Raw genomic sequence first — 22092 nt, forward strand, 5'->3', positions numbered from 1 at the left:
TAACAGCACCCACTTGGATCAGCTGTTCAGCATCTCCTCTACGCAGTGAAATGAGCCAGAAAAAGTTATGAATCAGTGAATGCGGACAACTGCAGCTCAGCTTCCATTCAGGTGAATGGACCTGAGCTGCAATAACCAGGTCCAGACACTGCACAGTGAACAGAGCAAGCGTCTTCCAAGCACTATGTAGTGTGGGTGCTGGACAGCTGATAAGAAGCCGATCTGATCTGCACCTCCACGATCAGGATAGCTTACGCATCTGTTTTGCCCACATAAAGTGAAAAACTGTAAATTATGCTCACCGATAATTCCTTTTCTACAAGGTCTCCACAATAGCACACCCGAGATTGACAACTCCTGATCAGTGAGAGGAAAATCACTTGAGAGGTTAAAAATTCCTTCCTCCTATGACCAGTGTATTACAGTAAACACTGAAAGGAAAATTTAAAGGACAAGTGCCATGAAAAACTTTTTCCCAGTAATTGAAGCACATTACAAAGTTATATAACTCTGTAATATGCTTCAATCACCTATCTGCCCCCCTTCTCTGTCTTTTCCCCCCTCCACCCCCCACCAGGAAGTGTCCTAACTCACACAGACCTAATGACTGCCATCACAGTCACCAGGCAGCTCCTTCTTGTGAGGATGAGTCACCAGCAGGAGGTTCTGTTACAGCAGACCCCCCTCCCCAATCCAAGTGATGGCTTGCAGTTGTTCAGCCAATGGGAGCTGACCAAGCTGAGTCATCTGACAAGGCAGGGGGGGGGGGCTGCTGTAACAGGAGAAGGAGCTGAGAGAAGAGCTTGGTGACGGTGACGACAGTAATCAGGTCTGTGTGAGTTAGGACACTTCCTGGTGGGGGGTGGAGGAGGGAAAAGACAGGGAAGGGAGGCAGATAGGTGATTGAAGCATATTACAGAGTTATATAACTTTGTAATGTGCTTCAATTACTGGGAAAAAGTTTTTCATGACACTTGTCTAAGTGAAATAATTAATATAAAAATAACCATATCCAAGAATAAAGGGTAGGTTGTAAGGGTGCTGTCGTCGAGACTTCGTAGAAAATAAATGATCAATGAGAATACCATATTTTCTGGCGTATAAGACAACTCTTTAACCCCGAAAATTCTTAGAAGTCTGGGGTCGTCCCATACGGTGGGGGAAGCTAAAAAATGGCCACATCCCTACCGTATGGGGCAACCAGTATTAAAAAAAAAAAAAGTTAACCCACCTGTGGCCCGTCCCTGGCCCGTTCCCAGCGCATGCAGTGTGACATACACTGACTGCGCCGGGGATCCCCAAAGATCTCCCGAGCAGCCGAGCATCTCATTGAAAGAGCTTGAAGATGCTCAGCTGCCGGGAGAATGACAGAGCCTCCGGAAGTACCCGAAGCCTCTGTCATTCTTCGGAAGCTCTCCCGGCAGCCGAGCGGCTCCAATATGACGCTCAGCTGTCCGGGAGAGCTTCGGGAATCCCCGGCGCAATCAGTGTATGTCACACTGCCTGTGCTGAGAACAGGCCAGAAGATGGGCGGAGGCCGGGGACGGGCCCCAGGTGAGTTAACTGTTGGTTTTTCTTTTATTTAGCTGCAGTTAACCCCTGCCTGACCGCAGCAGGTCTGTGGTCAGGCAGGGGTTAACATTTTCCTGCGTATAAGCCGAACCCCTGACAATCTTCTTAAAAGTCAGGGGTCGTCTTATAAGCCGGAAAATACAGTAATTCACTGTTTCCCCTTTCGTCTACACGACAGCACAGTTGACAACTATCAGAGAAACACCTAGGGTGGGACAACAGCACTAAGGCCTCATTCATATAGTTTAAATAAAGTTCAGGTTAAAAAAAAAAAAAAAAAAATTATGTAACCAGTTTGCCTATTGCACATATGCATTGTTTTGACCCGGAGAGGAAGACAGAGCTACACATAAACAATGACATTGACCTACATGGACTAGAAACGTTCTTGTCATATTACCAGTAACTATGAGTGGATGTGGGTTGAGCTCCTCACATAACTTGTTATTGTGGAAATCAGCCATGGTCCCAGATGACAGAATTTCCCAATATATCCATAACATAGCAAGAGAGCAGTCAAAAGATCCTTCCATTTATCCATTTGCATATTTATTTGTAATAATTAAGGGCCCAATTACGAGGGGATATTATTGGCCAAACAGGCCCAAATTCGCCCTTTCTAACAGGCCAAAGATCAGCAGACAAAAGCAAGCACAAGTCTCCCTGTACAATAGGGAATTGTTTGCTCTGACCGGAACCACTGATAGAGCCTTCTAAAGGCTAAATGATAACAAGTTCCTTGTCTCTGTGCTCTTACAGTGAATAGCCTCTTAATATAGTCCTAGCAATATTTTTGGATGAAATTACTTATATTACATGTGGCAGCATGAAGAATTTAATGTGTTGGCAGTATGTAAAGAACACCTGTCACTTTTTGTTTGTAGTACTGCGTTTCTCTACACTCCACCACAAATATGCACGGTCCGCATGTTTATATCAGTTAGGCAAGGGGAATAAGTAAAAAAAAACAAAAAAAAACATGCCTGATCTCTTGTTCGCCGTCATCTACTGATTGCTTGGAGGATCTCATACACATAGGAGGAGTTTCATCAAACCTTGTGCAAAGGAACAGTACAGCAGTTGTCCATAGCGACCAATCAGATTGCTTTAACCCTTTGAGGACCAGGCCCAAAATGACCCAGTGAACCGCGCAAATTTTGATCTTAGTGTTTTCGTTTTTCCCTCCTCCCCTTCTAAGAGCTCCAGCACTCTCAGTTTTCTATCTACAGGCCATGTAAGTGCTTGTTTTTTACAGTAATAGTTGTACTGTGTAATGGCGTCATTCATTTTACCATAACATGTATGATGGAATTCCAAATATATTATTTATGAAGATATAAATAGGTGAAATCGTAAAAAAGAATGCAATATGGTAACGTTTGGGGGGTTCCTGTGTCTACGTAATACACTATATGGTAAAAGCGACATGATACTATTATTCTATAGGTCAGTCCGAACACAACCATATGCAGGTTACACAGATTCTCTAATGTTATATATGTATTTTTTTTATGAAATCCTTTTTTTGGCAATTAAATATTAATACAATGGGCCTATTGTGACGCTTATAACGGTTTTAGTTTTTCACCTACGGGGCTGTATGGGGGGTGTCATTTTTTCCGCCATGATCTCTAGTTTTTATTAATACCATATTTGTGAAGATCGGACGTTTTGATCACTTTTTATTGATTTTTTTTAAATATATAATGTAACATAAAATCGGTAATCCGTGCACTTTTTTCCCTCTTTTCGTGTACGCCGTTTACCGTTCGCAATGACGCTTGTTATATTTTAATAGATCGGACAATTACGCACGCTACGGTATATTACATGTTTATCTATTTATTTATTTTTATATGTTTTATTTATATAATGGGAAAGGGGGGTGATTTAGACTTTTATTGGGGGAGGGGCTTTGGGGTAGTGTGTTAGTGATTTTAACTTTTTTTTTTTTACACTTTTGAAGTCCGTTTGGGGGACTTTTACATACAGTACTTTGATTTATACACTGATGATTGCTATGCCATAGGCATAGCATTGATCAGTGTTATCGGCGATCTGCTCATTGAGCCTGCCTGTGCAGGCTTAGTGCAGCAGATTGCCGATCGGACCGCACAGAGGCAGGTGAGACACCTCCGGCAGTCCGTTTTACCGATCGGGACCCCCGCAGTCACACTGGGGGGGTCCCGATCGGTAAGTGACAGAGGACTCCCCCTGTCACTTACACTTAAACGCCGCGGTCGCGCCGCGATGGCGGCGTTTAAGGGGTTAATGACACGCGGCAGAGCGATCGCTGCAGCGTGTCATTACCGGTGAGGTCCCGGCTGCTGTTTGCAGCCGGCCCCCACCTGCTTTCATAGCGGGAGAAACACCCAGGACGTAAGGTTACGTCATGGGTCGTCTGGGGACAGACTTCCATGACGTAACCCTACGTCCAGGGTTGTCTAGGGGTTAAGATTTGATAAATCTTCCCTATAGATCGCTAGTTAGCTTACTGCAACAAAATAGTAAAGTTTGCTAATCTTTTATGCACAAGAACATCCAACGTTCACTCTGTGTGTGTATATATATCAAGGTGCTATGTTTCGAACAAACTGCTGACTGGCAGGGATAATGGGTATTGGCCTTCAGATACTAATGGTGCGTTTACACAGACAGATTTATCTGACAGATTTGTAAAGCCAAGAGCAGACTATAACCAGTGAACAGCTCATAAAAGGAAAGACTAAGATTTACCCTCTTTTGCAATCCATTCCTGGCTTTGGCTTAAAAAATCTGTCAGATAAATCTCTCTCTGTGTAAACGCATCCTTATGCTGCGTTTACACAGACAGATTTATCTGACAGATTTTTTAAGCCAAACCAGGGAATGGATTAGAAAAGAGGAGAAATCTCAGTCTTTCCTTTATAACCTGTTCTCTGTTTATAGTCTGTTCCTGGTTTTGGCTTCCAAGATCTGTCAGATAAATCTGTCTGTGTAAACGCACCATTAGGCTAGGTTATTAGTATCAGAAATCAGAGAAGCACTCCTTAAGGATGTACAACAAAAAAAACACCAAAGTCATTTTTGTTCCAGACCATTTATTTGCCTGCTGAAAAAAAAAAAAAAATAAAAAAAAAAAATAAAATAAAAACATCTATGGATGCCAGCAGAACTCCAAGACACCTCCACACTGCAATGTCAAAGGTTAAAAGAAAACAAAACGCTATGATTTATCACATACGTATGCAAAGAGTGTGAAGGATACAGCCGCAAACTTACGGTTAGCTGTTCACAGCAGTGGGAATCAGAGCACAGGCGAAAAATAATAAATACATTTACCCAAATGTCTCCAACCAAATAATAAGTTTGTTACTGTATGAAGCCAGTTGGTTGCTACAGAAAAGCATCCCTTTGGCCAAGGAGCCCATAAAAGCTACCTCAGGCAAATTATGATTTTTTACAGACAATTGCCCTCAGCCCTTTTTCTTCCCTAAGTGTCTTTATACAGTAGATCGGCTCCAGCATCTCCAATTGTTCAGCACATACAGGAGTAGAGCGAGATCTTTGCTTCAGATCTCTCTTTATATTGCATTCTTTGGCAGAATATGCAATTTTAAATAAAAGTGAAGCCCATTCTATGTTTAAAACATAGGTCATAAAAACAGGTAGCATACAGATTTTTTTTTTTGCTTTACCCCAATGAGGCAAATATTACCTCTAATCTTAGAAGTGAAGGAATACTTTAACACCAAACAATAGGATATCGACGCTTGCGCTAGAGATATGATTCCTCCGGTACTGATCAAGTAAATTCAGGCTTCACATGGGAGGGTCCAATCTTTTCATGTACAGCTATGCGCATATTGGCCTAGAAATTATAAACATGCTCTGATTAGAGCAATTTATACACTTGCTAAGATTGGGAGCATGGCTGTTCCACCTGGCCGTTAAAAAGTTCATTTTCACGCGTACTTTTTCATCGGTCCATTTCATCTAGTAGTGGTGTGGCGTCCCCTGCAATTGACATGGGTGTACTTTCAATCATGGGACTTGGTGAAGGACGAGGAGTTAAGCGCTGCTTCTGTTTTCGCCTCTCTGCCTCTTTTTCATGCAGCCACTTCTCTGCCATTTTCCCCCAGTCAATAGGTGTTTGACTGCTTGGTCTGGTGGGGGGGGAAAAAAAAGGAAATTATTATGTGAAGAAATGATAAAGAGCCTACCGATAAACTGTTCATAGCTGAAACAAGATGTAATGTAAACATGGATAAAGTTACATGAAGTCATGGGAATAGCCCATTAAAGCCTGTAAAACAATATAGCATATAACAATATAATATTAAACAGTATAGTCCAATGAACACAATGACTAATGCCTTTATTTGTTTTTCCAACAACAACCAATTACAGCTCAGTATTCTTTTCTCAGATTGCTCTGATAAAACAAAAGAGGAGTTGCGTTTGGTTGCTGTGGGAAAACCAGACAGTATCAGTCCTCAGATAAATCTGGGCCAGTGACTTGGGCTGGAAAACAGGTCATGTGGCCTAAGAATGGCATGTTGCACTGCCTAAAATATGCAGCTTCCCAGCTTATAATAGAAGGGAGGGCTCACACGGAAACCCACAAATTGCTGCAACTGAAGAGCCATCTAAGGGTCGATTAACCCTTCAGTATATTTTTCGCTTTGCAAATTTGAGTTTGCCATTTTTCATCAGCAATCCCCAAATTGCCATCAGCATTTTTTGCTGTTTCGCAAAAAAAAAAAAAAAAAAAAAAAAAAAAAAGTGGTTAACAATAATCTAGTAACCATTTGCAGATTCTTATTTTTGCGGATTGCACCTGCACAAATACGGATCCCATAGGGTTCAATTGGTGTGTCTGTGGAGGAATTTCAGTCCGCACTAGGGCCTGTCCTATTTGTTGCGGTACGGGTCAAGGCCTTGTACGCACCTACGGATGTGTGAAGGGGGCCATTGAAATACATTGATCCTATTTTCTGTGCAAAACTGCAGACAGAATTGTAGACGTGTGAATAGGGCCTTAAGAGTTATTATGTCAACTTGTGGTTTACAATGCTACCACATTCATTTTCTTTAGTTGCAACACAGATTTTTGACCCATGTCCCAGTCTACAATAGGTAGAAGACAGCCATACCCATCAGATAAAAGGATACAGATTCTAATGACAAGCTAAGGTGAATGGCCTACTTTTATTTTTATATCCCTGAACCTTTGGCTCTGCAAGAGTCAGCAAAGATATGAAGCAGTTGCTTGTCACCCTTTCTTCTATTGAATAAACAGTGCCAATGCAGGTCTGATTGAGCAGAATCTTGAACTCATGTATAGTCAGCATTAGGGGTAAGAAGGTTGTACTCACTTAGACTGTTGCCTGTGCCGGGAACTTGAACTGCTTTGTGAATGGGAGGATTGGGGAGTAGGTGCTGGGGTAGGTGTGGCACTTGGTGGCAGCTGATGGTACTGTGGTGTAGCAATAGGCTGACTAGGAGTGGCATAGGAATAGCTTGGGGTCATCAGAGGAGTAGCCACAGGTTGCTGAGCAGGAGTTGTGAACACCTATAAGCAAAAACAGAACAATTAGTACACCAAAACATATGTACACAAAAAAGTATGATATCTTAAGCATACATTACCAATTGAACTAAAACTTTTTAAAGGGGTACCTGCCAGCACAGCTGTTGTCGGATTAGCGGCAATTTAAACTCTTAGTCTGGAAGTTCAGGTATCCATGGTTAGGAACCATGCGTAGAAGAAATGCCTGCAACCTCCAATAAATCAAAATGTAGGTCATACCTATTTCCGTCATGAGTGGTTTGTAACCAAGGATATCCGAACTTCCGGATTATGAGTTAATTCACCACTGATCCGGCAGCAGCTGAGCTGACATGCACTGTTTAAAGCTTAGTAAAATATGTAATTCCCTAATACGCTCTTAAAAAAAAAAAAAAAAAAAAATAACAACAACATTTAGGCTTACAAAAGTTACAAACATCTAAATATTGCTATAGTGGCTTCAGCATTTTAGAGACATAAAATTTTGCTGGTTTTGCTACGTGTGAACGGGGCTTTAATGGTGCTGTGTATCACCATTCTATAAGAATTATATAATATATTATATATATATACACACACACACATCAACTGCAAACAGCAGTAACCATTCCGCATAGGTACAGCTGCTACAAAAATAAGTCAATTTTCTTGCTTGTTTGTCTAAAAAGACACTTACATGATATGCACTGCTCCCACCACCACTGCCTCCACCATAACCATACTGGCTGGATGCCCACTGGGCAGGTGTAGCATTAGGGTTTTGCCCATGTTGTCCAGTGACTGCAGCAATTGCATTAAACATCTGTGAAGTCATGTTTTGAGGCAGGGCATTGACAGCACGAGTGAGATCTGCAAAAACATAAATAAAAAATTATAAAATTTTCTTAACAAGTAATAAGAACAATTTAACCAGACATTTCACCAGATATAGGCACTTGCCTGCAAGATTAATATTGGCAGGGGTGGCACTCATGGAGGCCGGAGTTCTTGTTCTGCTGCTACTGCTAGGAGTAATACCTGATAAACGAAAGCAAACAGTCACTTATGTCCATTTGGCTAAATGCTAAATAATATCCTGGAGCATGCACTACAAAATATCAAGAGATAAACTTACTAAAGGCACAATAAATGCTGCATAGGACATACCTGGCACAGGATCCTGGTAGTGGTCTTTAAACCACCTGAAGAGTCCATTGACTGTAGGGAATATTTGGCCACGATATCTGAAGCCTTCAGGTGTTACTGTAACATATTCCACTCTAAGCCAAAAAACACAATGTAAAATGGTTGAATTTGAGGAGCTATATACATACACTTTTTTTATTCTATTCTCAATAGGCTGAAAGATTCCAGCTACCTGTGCCCTTACCTTGGTTTTGCTCGTGGTTGATACCCCAGTAAAAATTTCCCAGGAAGCTCTTTACAGGCAGATATGAAATATGGAATGAACGTAGGTTTTTCCTTCTTCGTTTTTATTAAAAGCTCTTCTAGTTTCTGTTCACATACAAAACAAATGAGATGTTATCTAAATAGCAACACAAACTTTATTAAGGGTATGTTCACATGTGGCAGATGTGCAACCAACTTGTTGAGGATTTTTCCAAATAAAATGTGAACAAATCCTAAGGAAGTGTTCCTAAAATCCACTCCTGAGAAATGACAACAGGTTGTACATGGGTGACACTTACCTTCTTGTCGCCATTGTTACAGTCCTGGTAGTACTTGTGATTGATTAGATCTCTTGCAAAAGAAGCCATTGGCTGGACAAATCGAGCTATGATTTCATCCAGGTCCTCAAATTCCTAAACAAAATTGTATGAACAAAAAAAAAATATATATATATTTTAGTTCCAATATTAAGTTATATTCAAAAAGTGACACTGTCACCCCCATTTTGGATTATGACGTCTGTACACAGGTGTAAAGGGTACATTTTGCAGTTTTCATACCTAATTTTGTATCATAAGTCATGGTGTTTGTTCCAGTAAGAAGTGATCTTTTATCATCTGTGGATTGAGCTACCTAGGCGAGGCTTCATAAACACAGCACCAATTAGCCCCGCCCATATTGCCACCGTAGCGCGCACCAACCAAGAGGGGGTGGGGCCTACACCTTTCCAATGGCTGTTGAGGGGGTGGGGAAGATGACGCGGAGGGGCGGGGCTACGTGGCCCTGCGGCCATGAAGCCCCGCCAAGGTAGCACAATCCACAGATGATAGATCACTTTTTACCGAAACAAGCCACATGACGTATGATATAAACGAAGGTGTGAAAACTGCAAAATTTATCCTTCACACCTGTGTAGAGACGTGGTCACTTCAAGAGGAATTTGTCAGCTGCAATATTAAAGGGAACCTGTCACCCCCCGTACCGGGGTGACAGGCTCCCGACCCCCCGTTAGAGACCCCTATACTTACCTCATCCCGCCGGGTCCCGCTTCTGGATTCGGTCGGGTCCCGGAGATCTCAGCCGCTGCAGCCCGGCGCGCGCGCTGAGAGATGAGTCCAACACCCATAGAGAATGACAGGAGAGTCCAGCGCTCCGTCATTCTCTATGAGCATTGGACTCATCGGTCAGCGCGCGCGCCGGGCTGCAGCGGCTGAGATCTCCGGGACCCGACCGAATCAAGAAGCGGGACCCGGCGGGATGAGGTAAGTATAGGGGTCTCTAACGGGGGGTCGGGAGCCTGTCACCCCGGCACGGGGGGTGACAGGTTCCCTTTAAGTCCCAATAGGTAGACACTGTTAGATAACTGTTGGGGTAAACAGACATGTGGTACCTTTCATATATCTGTCCATGCTTCCAGAACGTAGAAGATTTATTTCATTCTCCTGTGCAAAGTGCCAAAGAGGTGTTCTAAAACTCCACAAGTTTCAAGGCCTGTAATGTCTCCTTGCTCCACCTCCCATATGTATCCTTGCTGGGGACTCAGCTTCCAGCTGTTACTCAAGCAAAGATAGGGAGCAATGAAGGTTTTCTAGTTTGCGGTAGATTAGGAGCTTTGAAATGCCTTTGACACTTTGCACAACAGTATAAAAACATATGGATATATACAAGGTACCATGTGTCTCCTTGACCTAACAGATATCTAACCGTGTCAGCAGTTTGAAATGTGAATTGCAGATGACAGATTCAATTTATTAAGCAGTATTATCAATTCCCTTTTTATGTCAAGTAGAGCAAATTCTCTGTTTAATCCCTGTGTGTCAGAAAAACTCCTGGTGCACTGACAAGTTTTAGGATCGTCAGCAATCACCTAATATACCCTGCAATAAGCCTTAAGTTGGTTCTGACGAAAACTCTACGAGGTAATATTTCTAACCTACATTATTTACACTTGCAAAAAAAGTCAGTTACCCATTCTTCAGCATACCTCAGTATTAATCCAGAGCGTGGAACCCAAGCTGAAGGCATTTTCCTTTCCTTCCTCTCGTACATCAACATGCTGGTAGATTCCCTCGCTGACCTTCCAGGTGACGGTTAGATGATTTTCTCCTTTACTGCTTGGTCGGATGATAACATCTCCCTGATCCATTGTCTCCATCATCTTCTCTGCTTGCTTAAAGTTTATATTGTGGAAAGATGGATGTGCAATGACTCGCTTGATATAAGCTACAAGTAAAAACATTTAACATTAATAAAAGCCATTTCCTGAGTTTCTGCAACTAAGTGCTGCTAGAATGATAAAGCAGACCCAGTCTCCAATACATTTACAGACCACTAGAACAGATGACACCTAACACAAGTATATCAAAATAAAATAGGGCAGGTTACATTTTATTAATTTATTAAACTGAAATTCTGTTTACTTTAGAACTACTGCAGAGGCAAAAGACAGAGCTCTGGGTGCTACAATTGTTTTGAACCTTGACAATGTTGCAGTTTTTGGGGGTGTGCTGGTCAAGCTGTAGTTTTCATAAGTATCACTTTGTGCTGCATATGATTTTAAGATCTCTTTAGTGTCTTCATAGGGGACACTGCCTTCCTTATTCTCACTAAGGGAGTCGACCATGCAATTATTTGATGCCTGATATCTGTATGAGGCCTAGCACTTTAAAGCCAACAAACAACCTTTTATCTGCCAAGATGCTGTGGACACTATTGAGTTCTCTGATTATTACAGCAGAATGTAAGGGAAAGTTCCTGTGCCTGCATCATTACATATCACAGAGCCTTGGACAAAGAGTGTATCTGCAGCACAGTAGTTGTAAGGCGAATACTGACCATCTGTAAGCTAAAACTGATTAGCTCAGAGCCAGTGGGCAGTTGTTTTTTTTTTTTTTTTTTTAACTTCCTAGTCACTGCAGCCTATTCCTCCAGTCTCCTGCATTCCCCCCCCCCCAAAGAAAGGACAGAGAATTGTGGCACATAACATAAAATATACTAAAACCTCTTCAAGCACTGTAAACGGACTAACTTCATGACAGCCTAAACAAATTGATCCATCATGACTTACTTGTCCGCTGTTGTTTCTTCTTTAGGTCCTCCTCTTGTTTTTGATGTGCAGACTCTGTATCAAAGTCATAATAAGTGTCTTTGGGTAATTTCCACTCATTGTTCTTATCCATCAGATCAGATGTACGACAGGTCATGTCTACACTGAATTTTTCTATGTTGATTTTCATTATTCTGCAATGAACAGTCATGCCAACCTATAATGATGAAACATATAGGTCTATTAGTCATGCCTTCACCAACACAACTGGTGTGACTATCAGATACACAACAGATCTCATGCAATGCATACCTTTACACGTTCTTCTGGCCTCTTCACTACTTTATCACTTATGAACTTGGTTGGAATGAATCCAGTTACACCATTGTCCAGCCTGGTTTTAACACCAACTGCTTGACCAGGACAAGAGCCACTGTCAAAATGGTTCCATACCTGTAGCAGAGATAATAGCAATTAATTCTGTTAAAAATTTATTAGCAGTGATAAAAGCTTCATGTGTTTCTTTTATCTACCTCACTGAGCTCTGGAAAGTTATCTTGCTGACAGAATGGACACTGCCAAAGACCTGTCTCATCATTCCTGATTGCCTGGTCATAACTTTCTCCTTGAGGTCGTCTGTGTGCAATTCCAGTCACATTACATGTGATAAGTTTACCTGAAAGGAGATTAAGTGTGCCTTAAAGAGAAGCTAATATCTCAGGAAAAAAAATGCACAACAATAGAGAGATTAGATTGAAATAGATAAATCAGAATCCCATCAGTGGCTAACTCAAGACAAAAAGTTGCTTTTGGCTAGACTTTTACTTGCTCCAAAGATATCTTACCGTACATTACTGGGTCTAAACTTTAGTTGGCAATGACAACTTAACACCATTTTCATAGGCAACTTAAAGGGGTAGTGCGGCGCTAAACAATTATTCACAAAATAACACACATTACGGTGAGTATAATGCACCACACTTCCGAGTCTAGTGTGGGTGGGGGGAAATGGCCCCCTTCCCCGTGTTTCCCCCCACCCACACTAGACTCGGAAGTGTGGTGCATTATACTCACCGCATCTCTTGTCGACCCCCGTCCGGCATCTTGGGACAATGACTTAAGTCTTCGGGAGGCCGGCCGAACCGCTCCATCTGTCCCTCATGCCGGCCTCCCTCTGCCGCATCATAACTGTGCTCAGCCGCGATTGGCTGAGCACAGTTATGCTCAGCCAATCGCGGCTGAGCTGCTGATAGCGCGGCAGAGGGGACCGGCATGAGGGACGGAAGAAGCGGTTCGACCGGCCTCCCGAAAACTACGTCATTGTCCCAAGATGGCGGACGGGGGTCGACACGAGATGTGGTGAATATAATGCACCACACTTCCGGGTCTAGCTTGGATGAGGGGAAACACAGGGAAGGGGGCCATTCACATACATAACACACATTACAAAGTTGTATAACTTTGTAATGTGTTATTTTGTGAATAATTGTTTAGCGCCGCACTACCCCTTTAAGAAACTGAATGACAATATGATAATTGTGTTTCGCCATCATCAGCCACAGGTATTTGTATTGAACTGTAAGAAATACTCCAATTGACACTGGTAGTGACCACAGATATTAACCAACTTTGCCATAGGCTACTTGAGGTTTTAAGGTGGCGAACTACATAAGTTCAGATATTTTCTTTGAAGAAATGTAATAAAACACTTTTGTGAGTTGTAAAACCATATGAAAGTTATGGTCCATACATTTAACACTTATAAGAAAATACTTCCGCACATCAGTGGCTTAGTAACATTTAGTCTGATTACCATTTGCCTAGTTTTTGTAGATGTTACAACAAGAGTTTTGCAAACTGAACCAATGTATTTACCTATGTAGAAAGTCTCTGGCGTTTCTCTGGTCAGCATGTTGAATACTTCTTCAGGATTTGAGGACCGATATGGAGTCCTAAGGTCTTTGTATCTACAGCTGAGCTCCGCACGAATATCATACAATGTAATATGTTTATCACCATAACCCTGTAAGGAACAATTTTACATTTTATTACACAACAGAGATAACAGAGCACAAGCAGAACCAACCAGAGATTGTCACCTAATTATCAAGCATCTATTTGCTTTACTTAAAAAATCTTTTTATAAAAAAAAAAAACGAAAAAAACACAACAAAACAAAACTGCACTAGACTAAATCCCCCAAGGAATTAGATTTGTATAAAACAAACCTGTCTCTCGAGTTCCTCGGCAAAAGCATCCAGATCAAGATCTTTCAACCTTTCAGGATTTTCTAGAATTTCTTCAAGTGCCCCAGCTGGGTTTGCGTCTTCAGCAGACTCATCATACTCTAAGGCATCTACTGCCATTTTACGAGCCCACTCATATGTTTCTGGATGCACTCGTGAGCCATCCAGGACTTCAATGTAGGAATCCGTACTAAAAGTGTAAAAATATTAAAAAGTTAAGAGCTACATAGTTAAGCAGATCTGTAATGTGGTTAATAATGTTAACTTGAAAGTAAAACCAACCTGTCGCCAAGAGAATTTGTGTCAATCTTAATGAAGCCAGCACAGTTGATAAAAACTTTGGGACCCATGTGACACATGGTGACCAGCTGGGTGCGATTTTCCAACCGTGTATTATTCTGCTTAAGAATCTGTAAATAACCACGACATTAAGATAACTTTAGTCTACTGTAGGCAATAAAAGTGTGGAATACCACCAAGTCAAAAGTAGAAGATGGGCCACTTGCCTTTAACAGGTGAGTGCCTTTACGTGGTCCAAGTCCACAGACGTACTGAATGAGCGACTGTGTGTATGGATGAGCTATAGCCCTGTTGACATCCACACCCACTTCATTTACTCGGTTGATAAATTCACAATACAGGGAATTAAGCAACTCTTCTTTTACTACATGGTCCTAGATTGACAAATAAAAAAAATCAAATATAAATACAAGATGGAGTTATAAAAGAAAACAGTGTGAAAGCATTAAGAGACACTTACTTGTAATGGATGCAATTTCAGGCACAAGATATCATTATCAGTGCTGCAGACCTGTGAAAATTCTATCAAAGGATCCTGGATGCGCCGTGCAATAGAAACAGCTTGGCGTAAAATTGGAGGGTAATCTCGGAAGTCACTCTGTAAATGAAGCAAACATCTAAGAGAGTTGTACTAGAATAGGAATTGGGAAATAACATCTATGTTAACCAAAGATGACAAACAAATACATCTAGACAATTTTTAGATAACGTTTTTAATTAAAAAATTTTCACTAAAGTGCATCTGTCACATGGTTTGACAGTATGAAACCAACAACATAGTCAAATCATGTTAATAATAGGATAAGCCAAACCTTTACTGTATACCTGCTGGGCATACTTTTATTGTCTGCCGCCCCCCCCCCCCCCCAAAAAAAAACAAAAAACAAAAAACACACTTATGGGGGGCCCAAAGAGTCACAACGCCTCTCTGCTGTGATGTCCTGCCTGCTCGCTGTTTGATGGGTACACAGGGATTGGCTGCCAGCACCAAGCACTGTGGTAAACCACTGCATGGGCCATACCCAAACTGCAATCCACATTCATGGCACATGCACGTAATTACCACAGGGGTGAAAGCTGGCAGATGATTCCTGTGTGTATCAAATGGGGAGAAAACGGGACATTACAACTGAGAGGTAATATGGCTCAGGAGTACAAAAGACCTTGAACCACATCTCTGACACTCTACACCTGTGGGGGGCGGGGGGTGGTGGTGGGGGGGATTAGGCGCAAAAAAAAGCAGTCATATAAGATATCCTTTTACTAACAATTTGACTGTGTTGCCAGTTTCTTAATGATAAACTATGCGACAGATGCAATATAAACCACAATCTGTATTTAGCAAACATCTTACTTCAGATTTTTTGCTGTTCATATACAAAACTGCTAATTCATTGTCCACCAGTTCCACTCCAATAGAAGACATCTGCTGGGCTTGCTCAAGATCGTGAACTATGCGTTTAACGTCATCAACCATCATTTGTGCATCTCTGCAATAAACACAAATAATAGAAGACAATGTTTATATAGTAACTATTCAAAGCATTCAACTAGACTGGTAACACATTTTTTATATATTTTTTTATTGTGTTATGAAAGGTCATAAAACCATTCTTCTGTGGGAATCTGACTGTTGGGACCCTCACTAATCCTGAGAATGGCAGCCTGTAGATCCAGAACTTAAAGGGGATTAATGATTGCTTGTGCTCACTCCACTGACATGGATGGACATTAACCCCTAGACGACCCTGGACGTAGGGTTACATCATGGAAGTCTGTCCCCAGACGACCCATGATGTAACTGTACGCCCTGGGTGTTTCTCCCGCTATGAAGCGCGCTCCGGAGCGGAGTGCGCTTCATAGGAGGTGGGGGCCGGCTGCAGTGAGCAGCCGGGACCTCACCGGTAATGACACGCTGCAGCGATCGCGCTGCCGTGTGTCATTAAACCCTTAAACGCCGCGACCGCGGTGTTTAAGGCTCTATTCATACGTCCTGTTCATGTCCTTAATTGCGGATCCGCAATAATATAGGACCAATGTATTTCAATGGACCTATACACACATCCGTGTTGTGTACTGGGCTGCAATCCGTTTCGCAAAAAAAAAAAAGGACAGACCCTAGTACGGACAGTAACTGACACATCCAATACAACTCTATGGGGTCTGTATTTTACTGAAGCAATACGGATGCAATACGGATGCAATACGGACTGAATTTGCGGATTGTATACTGACTGAAATTTGCGGATTGGAAAAATATACTGACGTGTGAATAGACCCTAAGTGTAAGTGACAGGGGGGGTCCCCTGTCACTTACCGATCAGGACCCCCGCAGTGTGACTGCGGGGGTCCCGATCGGTAAAACGGACTGCCGGAGGTCTCTCACCTTCCTCCGTGCGGTCCGATCGGTGATCTGCTACACTGAGCCTGCACAGGCAGGCTCAATGAGCAGATCGCCGATAACACTGATCAATGCTATGCCTATGGCATAGCAATCATCAGTGTAGAAATCAAACTAGTGTATGTAAAAGTCCCCCAAAGGGACTTCAAATGTGTAAAAAAACAAAAAGTTCAAAACACTATTACACTACCCCAAAACCCCTCCCCCAATAAAAGTTGAAATAACCCCCCCTATCCTATTATATAAATAAAACATATAAAAATAAATAGATAAACATATAATATACCGTAGTGTGCGTAATTGTCCGATCTATTAAAATATAACAAGAGTCATTGTGATCGGTGAACGGCGTACACGAAAAGAGGGGAAAAAGTGCGCGGATTACCGATTTTATGTTACATTATATATATAAAAAAATCTATAAAAAGTGATCAAAACGTCCGATCTTCACAAATATGGTATTAATAAAAACTAGAGATCATGGCGAAAAAAATAACACCCCATACAGCCCCGTAGGTGAAAAAATAAAACCGTTATAAGCGTCACAATGGGCCCATTTTATTAATATTTAATTGCCAAAAAAAAGGATTTAATAAAAAAAATACATATATAACATTAGAGAATCTGTGTAACTTGCATATGGTTGTGTTCGGACTGACCTATAGAATAATAGTATCATGTCGCTGTTACCATATAGTGTATTACGTAGACACAGGAACCCCCCAAATGTTACCATATTGCATTCTTTTTTACGATTTCACCTATTTATATCTTCATAAATAATATATTTGGAATTCCATCATACATGTTATGGTAAAATGAATGACGCCATTACACAGTACAACTATTCCTGTAAAAAACAAGCACTTACATGGCTTGTAGATAGAAAACAGAGTGCTAGAGCTCTTAGAAGGGGAGGAGGGAAAAACGAAAACACTAACATCAAAATTTGCGCGGTCCACTGGGTCATTTTGGGCCTGTTCCTCAAAGGGTTAAAAAAACTATTTTATACTTTTTTGAGAATATAGCTTAGCAATTGACTTTTAAGAATATATCCATAAAACTGTAGAATGTCTTTATTAGGAATTCCCATCCATTCTATTATATCCAGTTCCAATCCCAAAAAGCATATGTACACTACACTGAGCTAGGAATACTAGAGCAAGGGTCAGAGGAAAGAACTGAGGGAGTGAGAAGCTGTAAAATGTACAATTCAAAGGGCCTGAAGACATACAGTGAGGGTGGGAGTGTGTGCAATGTTATGCACTATACATTGGAAGAGGAATGAAGAATGCTACTGTGAGGGTAGAAGGTGTAGAGTCTCAGCTGAACAGTATGCAAGCACCTGTAGTTAATTTGCAGAGCGATACTGAAGTCAATGAGTAAAACAATGGGGTTTTATGGGAAATTGGACATTGACAAAACTGCAGATTCAGTGTCTCACTAGAAAAGATATACCCTTGCATCCCTGATAAGACCAGGCTCAGACAGCAGAGAAACTGAGCATGCACATACATAAAGGTAGATGTAGTAATGAGTAAAATGCTAAAAGGTGTAGGTGCCACTACAGCAAGTTTACAAACTGCAAACACTCTGATATATGCTGTCATGTTCCTGTTAATATTGGATAAATGTAATACAAAGCTAGAAAATATTATATGAATCACATTCACCCAAAAGATGTGTTTTGTAAGCAGCTAGAGGACCTACCTGTTCTCTCCAGATATGGCAACCACATGAGGTTTTTTGCTTATCAAAAACTTTTTGAGTGTCTCCATGTCTTGAGTCTATGAAAAGTAAACGGAAATTTCAGTGTTTCAATTCAGTATATTTACAATATGAGGTAAGGAATATGACTGTAGAACTAACCTTTCTCTCTCTTTCTTCTTCCCGCCAAGCATTCTTTCTTTTGGTAAAGTATGGTAAGCGCAGAAAATCTGTCACTTCACCTTCTCCATTAATCAGGGAGCAAAACACAGGATGATCTCTGTAAAGCAGAACAGGAAAAAACATACATACGTGATGAGTACCAATACGTGACAGATCATAGAAACTAAATTAAAGTGTCTATGTATTTTGTTTTTTTTAAAAGAAAAGTAGTTTTTCCAATTAAGTCTCAAGACTTACCTAGCAGAGGAGAAGGCCATGCCTAGTACACGTATTCCTTTGCCTTGGTTCTCCTCCATGAAGTCATCATCTTCTTCTACTTGTTGGTCAGGGCGGTATGGCGCCACCTTCAGCCAGTTGTACAGTTTACGGCTACAAGACTTAAAAATGAAAAATAAAAATAAAATATAGCAATAGGAATAAATTCACTCATTAGATCAACACATGACAATGGTTTCAACCCAACATTAGGCATGACACTTTTCCAGGCACAGTTTAAATGTTGCCAATTGAAACTAGATTTAAGATCTTATTTTCCAGTGTATGTTACAATATAGTTCTCACCTTTATAACAAATTCTTTAGCCTCTAGTATGAGTTTACTCTTTAACTCTTTTCCCATTTGGGGGTAGAGAAACTGTTTCAAGGCCCGCTCAATAGCCAGTGTTCTCTGCCTGTTCCACTCTTGTACTTGATGACTGAACTCATCTCTATAGTAAAATTGCTTGATCTCTTCAAAATAGGTCTGCTCGTTGCCATAACTGAAAAAAAAAAAAAAGTGCTTAATACTATAGCTGTTTCCTAAAGCGATTGTACCATCATGAATGGATTGGCACAGTCGTAAGGAGGCCAGTGCCACAATCCTTTTTTTGAACCGCACCCAGTTTCTGTGCACAGCGCCGGTCTAGTCCCAGGCACCGACCTGGCATGAAGCACTGGGGGCAATCCCGCCAGCTCCCAGTGTGACGAAACCCTCTTCCCTTTGTGATGCAGCTCCACTGATTTTAATGGAGCCGCAGCAGAGGGGAGGGAAGATCATCACACTGGGGCGGGCACCATGTGTCGGTTCCAAAAAAAAAAAGGACCGCGGCACCAGCACTGATCCATTCATGTACAAAACTTAAAGCAATGTACCTGATGGTACATTCGCTTTAAACAACAATCTGTAAACATATTAGGGCAAATCTTCTAAAAATACAATGACAGTGGTTCATGCTGATTGATATAATTGGTGCATCCATAAGCTGTCTAGTCTAAGCACACCCCTTTGTCATAACGCCACAAACACTTAAAATAAGACGCAAAAAGCACCTAAAACACATAATACATGAAAAGCAAGGCATGTATGCTCACTTGTGACTACATTTGTAATAGTACATAGCTGCTGGCATAATAATGGCACAAATGAATACTACTTACCCCTCAACATCTTTCATATCGATCGAGATCTCAATAGTGATCAGACCTTCTTCTTCTGCAATGCACATCTTAAGAAACTGGTCATCCCTGAGCTCTTTAACAGGTTTGTTCTTCAGGTATTTGAATGCATAGGCAAAATGGGCTTCATCTACTTCCTGGATGTGCATAAAAAATACAATGAGCATACACTATTTTACATAATCTAATAGAATTATAACAGGCTGATGGTCACCTTTTATTGCAATCAGAAAATAAAAACTCATGCTTTAGTAACAAGAAAAAGAAGCCTTGCAGGCATTATTCATTAGACTTTATTTAAATATATAAAAAACAATTACCTTTCTGCCTTTCTTGGTTGGGACAATGTTAATCTTTCCCCTTTCTTGGAAAGTCTGCCTAAGAACCTGCCTGACCAATGGTTCCCTAGCAATCTGCAGAGCGACCATATACCGGGCTCCTTCCAACACGGCCTCAGGTGTGGTGAACTGACTAAAAAAAAATATTTTTCGTTTTTAAAAAAGTTCAAACCATAAGTGTTAGCACAAACTATAATGTGAATCACAAACTTACTTGCATACATAATCTTTAGCAAGTTCCAGAGGTTCTGCCGGAAACTGCTCAGTCTCATGCCGCTGGTAACTATCTCTCAAATTCTCACCAAATTGTTCTGGCGTCAACCCAAACTTTTTTGCCAATCCATCTAAAAAAGCATGAACACATATCAGCGTAGGTTGTGAATTTTATTCCTGACTGCATATCACACTTCATGGTCAATGGGGGTAAGGGCTCCCTGTTCATGGAAATGAAGGGGATGAACTGCTGGTTTAGCACACTGCACTCCCTTTTAAAATCTCTCTCTGCACGACTGTGCTCCAGACCACAATGCTTAACAGATTGAACTGAACTTAACTAAACTCCAAACAGTAACAATAAATCGGTGGGGATATGGTAGAATTATTACAAAAAGTAGACATGGGACAAGACAGAGAGGGAAAGGACACAAAGGAAATTGCAAAGCAATCAAGAACATCTCCAGCAATGAGGCGGTATAGAGGGGTTGGGAGAGTTTAATAAGGAAGGGGTATGGTACCAATAGGAGATAATTTGATACTGAGTAACCTAGTAGAGGGGACAGCCTATATTAGTTTCTCAATTATCCATGTAATAATGACAAAGTGGCACTTTTTGGGGAAAATAGTAGAAGTTGGAAACAAGCAACAGCAACTATGCAATTCTAAGGTGTTTGTAAAGAAAGTAATGTGTAAAAAAAAAAAAAAGCTTTATGAATTACATAAAACATTAAATTAAATATGCGAAACCACTCACCTAGACCAGCACACTGACAGATAGAATACATATCTCTACGTGAAGCCTGCTTCAGCTCAGGACCTTTATGCTCCTCATCTTCAGGTTCAGCAGCTTCTGCACCTAGAATATAAAGTAAATTAAACATTAAAACGTCTACATAAAAAAAGGAGTCATTGCGCTATAAAATACACAAAAAGTTACTTTCATTAAATATACAAAAGGTCAATTTGAAGGATTAAGATGAATTTCTTAACAGCCAAGCCTCCTGACTTCCACACATACTTTAGTAGCCAGAGACAAACAAACTGTGCACAGTACAGGACATTTTTTTTTTCTTTTATGGTATATAGGAATTCACAAACCTTCCTCCTCCCCCTCCTCTGGGATTCGCTTCAGTTTCTTCTGGCTGGACTTAGCGGCATTCTGCATTTTTGGAATATCTCTTCCATAGTACAGTAAAAAGTGATTATAGACATCCCTGAGTTCATCCATTGAGCGGACGTCTTTTAGTCTATGTAGGTAAGAGTGCATTTATAGTTAATTACTTCATAAATAACGTTTTAATGTTGCTTAATGGTGCGTTCACACCTACAGGATCTGCAGCTGATTTTCTGCAGCAGATTTCATTTAAATAACTGAACACAGCATCAAATCTGCTGCAGATCCTGCTGCAGATCCTGTAGGTGTGAACGCACCCTAAACAAATATTTTTTAATCACAACAGTCACCTTTCCATATCTGTGGTATCCAAGGGCCTTATTTCATCAGCTAGTGGCTTGTCAGGGTCAGCAGAAATCTGTTCATACTGATAGGCCTGCATCTTCTGAAACAGACGCATCAAGTTTTGCTTCCTCATCCTCAGCTGGGTCCACTATGAAGCAAAGAAAACAGTATATCAGTTGGTCCAACATCCTTCTTTTATCAGAACTGACGATAACTGTTGTCACAAAAATGCATACGTTGTCATCAGGAGT

General features: G+C 41.0%; 1 protein-coding gene across 1 annotated transcript in view; it reads right to left on the reverse strand.

The window, feature by feature from the left end:
* Positions 1-4646: 4646 nt before the first annotated feature.
* The window catches only part of SUPT6H (SPT6 homolog, histone chaperone and transcription elongation factor), a 32393-nt gene continuing 14947 nt past the window's right edge, over positions 4647-22092 (reverse strand). The window contains exons 11-37 of the mRNA XM_069946072.1: positions 21847-21989; positions 21481-21629; positions 21137-21238; positions 20381-20510; positions 20149-20299; positions 19811-19965; positions 18957-19152; positions 18633-18772; positions 18375-18492; positions 18216-18292; positions 15459-15594; positions 14565-14702; positions 14311-14478; positions 14087-14214; positions 13787-13994; positions 13434-13581; positions 12092-12234; positions 11871-12011; positions 11580-11775; positions 10497-10735; positions 8812-8925; positions 8493-8617; positions 8270-8382; positions 8063-8140; positions 7800-7972; positions 6930-7126; positions 4647-5717 (exon numbers count right to left, since the gene is read on the reverse strand). Of these exons, the coding sequence (XP_069802173.1) occupies positions 5531-5717; positions 6930-7126; positions 7800-7972; positions 8063-8140; positions 8270-8382; positions 8493-8617; positions 8812-8925; positions 10497-10735; positions 11580-11775; positions 11871-12011; positions 12092-12234; positions 13434-13581; positions 13787-13994; positions 14087-14214; positions 14311-14478; positions 14565-14702; positions 15459-15594; positions 18216-18292; positions 18375-18492; positions 18633-18772; positions 18957-19152; positions 19811-19965; positions 20149-20299; positions 20381-20510; positions 21137-21238; positions 21481-21629; positions 21847-21989 (3993 nt within the window). The 3' untranslated portion in view covers positions 4647-5530. The remainder of the gene's footprint in view (positions 5718-6929; positions 7127-7799; positions 7973-8062; positions 8141-8269; positions 8383-8492; positions 8618-8811; positions 8926-10496; positions 10736-11579; positions 11776-11870; positions 12012-12091; positions 12235-13433; positions 13582-13786; positions 13995-14086; positions 14215-14310; positions 14479-14564; positions 14703-15458; positions 15595-18215; positions 18293-18374; positions 18493-18632; positions 18773-18956; positions 19153-19810; positions 19966-20148; positions 20300-20380; positions 20511-21136; positions 21239-21480; positions 21630-21846; positions 21990-22092) is intronic.

This window comes from Dendropsophus ebraccatus, chromosome 11, assembly GCF_027789765.1.
Source record: "Dendropsophus ebraccatus isolate aDenEbr1 chromosome 11, aDenEbr1.pat, whole genome shotgun sequence".
Taxonomy (NCBI): domain Eukaryota; kingdom Metazoa; phylum Chordata; class Amphibia; order Anura; family Hylidae; genus Dendropsophus; species Dendropsophus ebraccatus.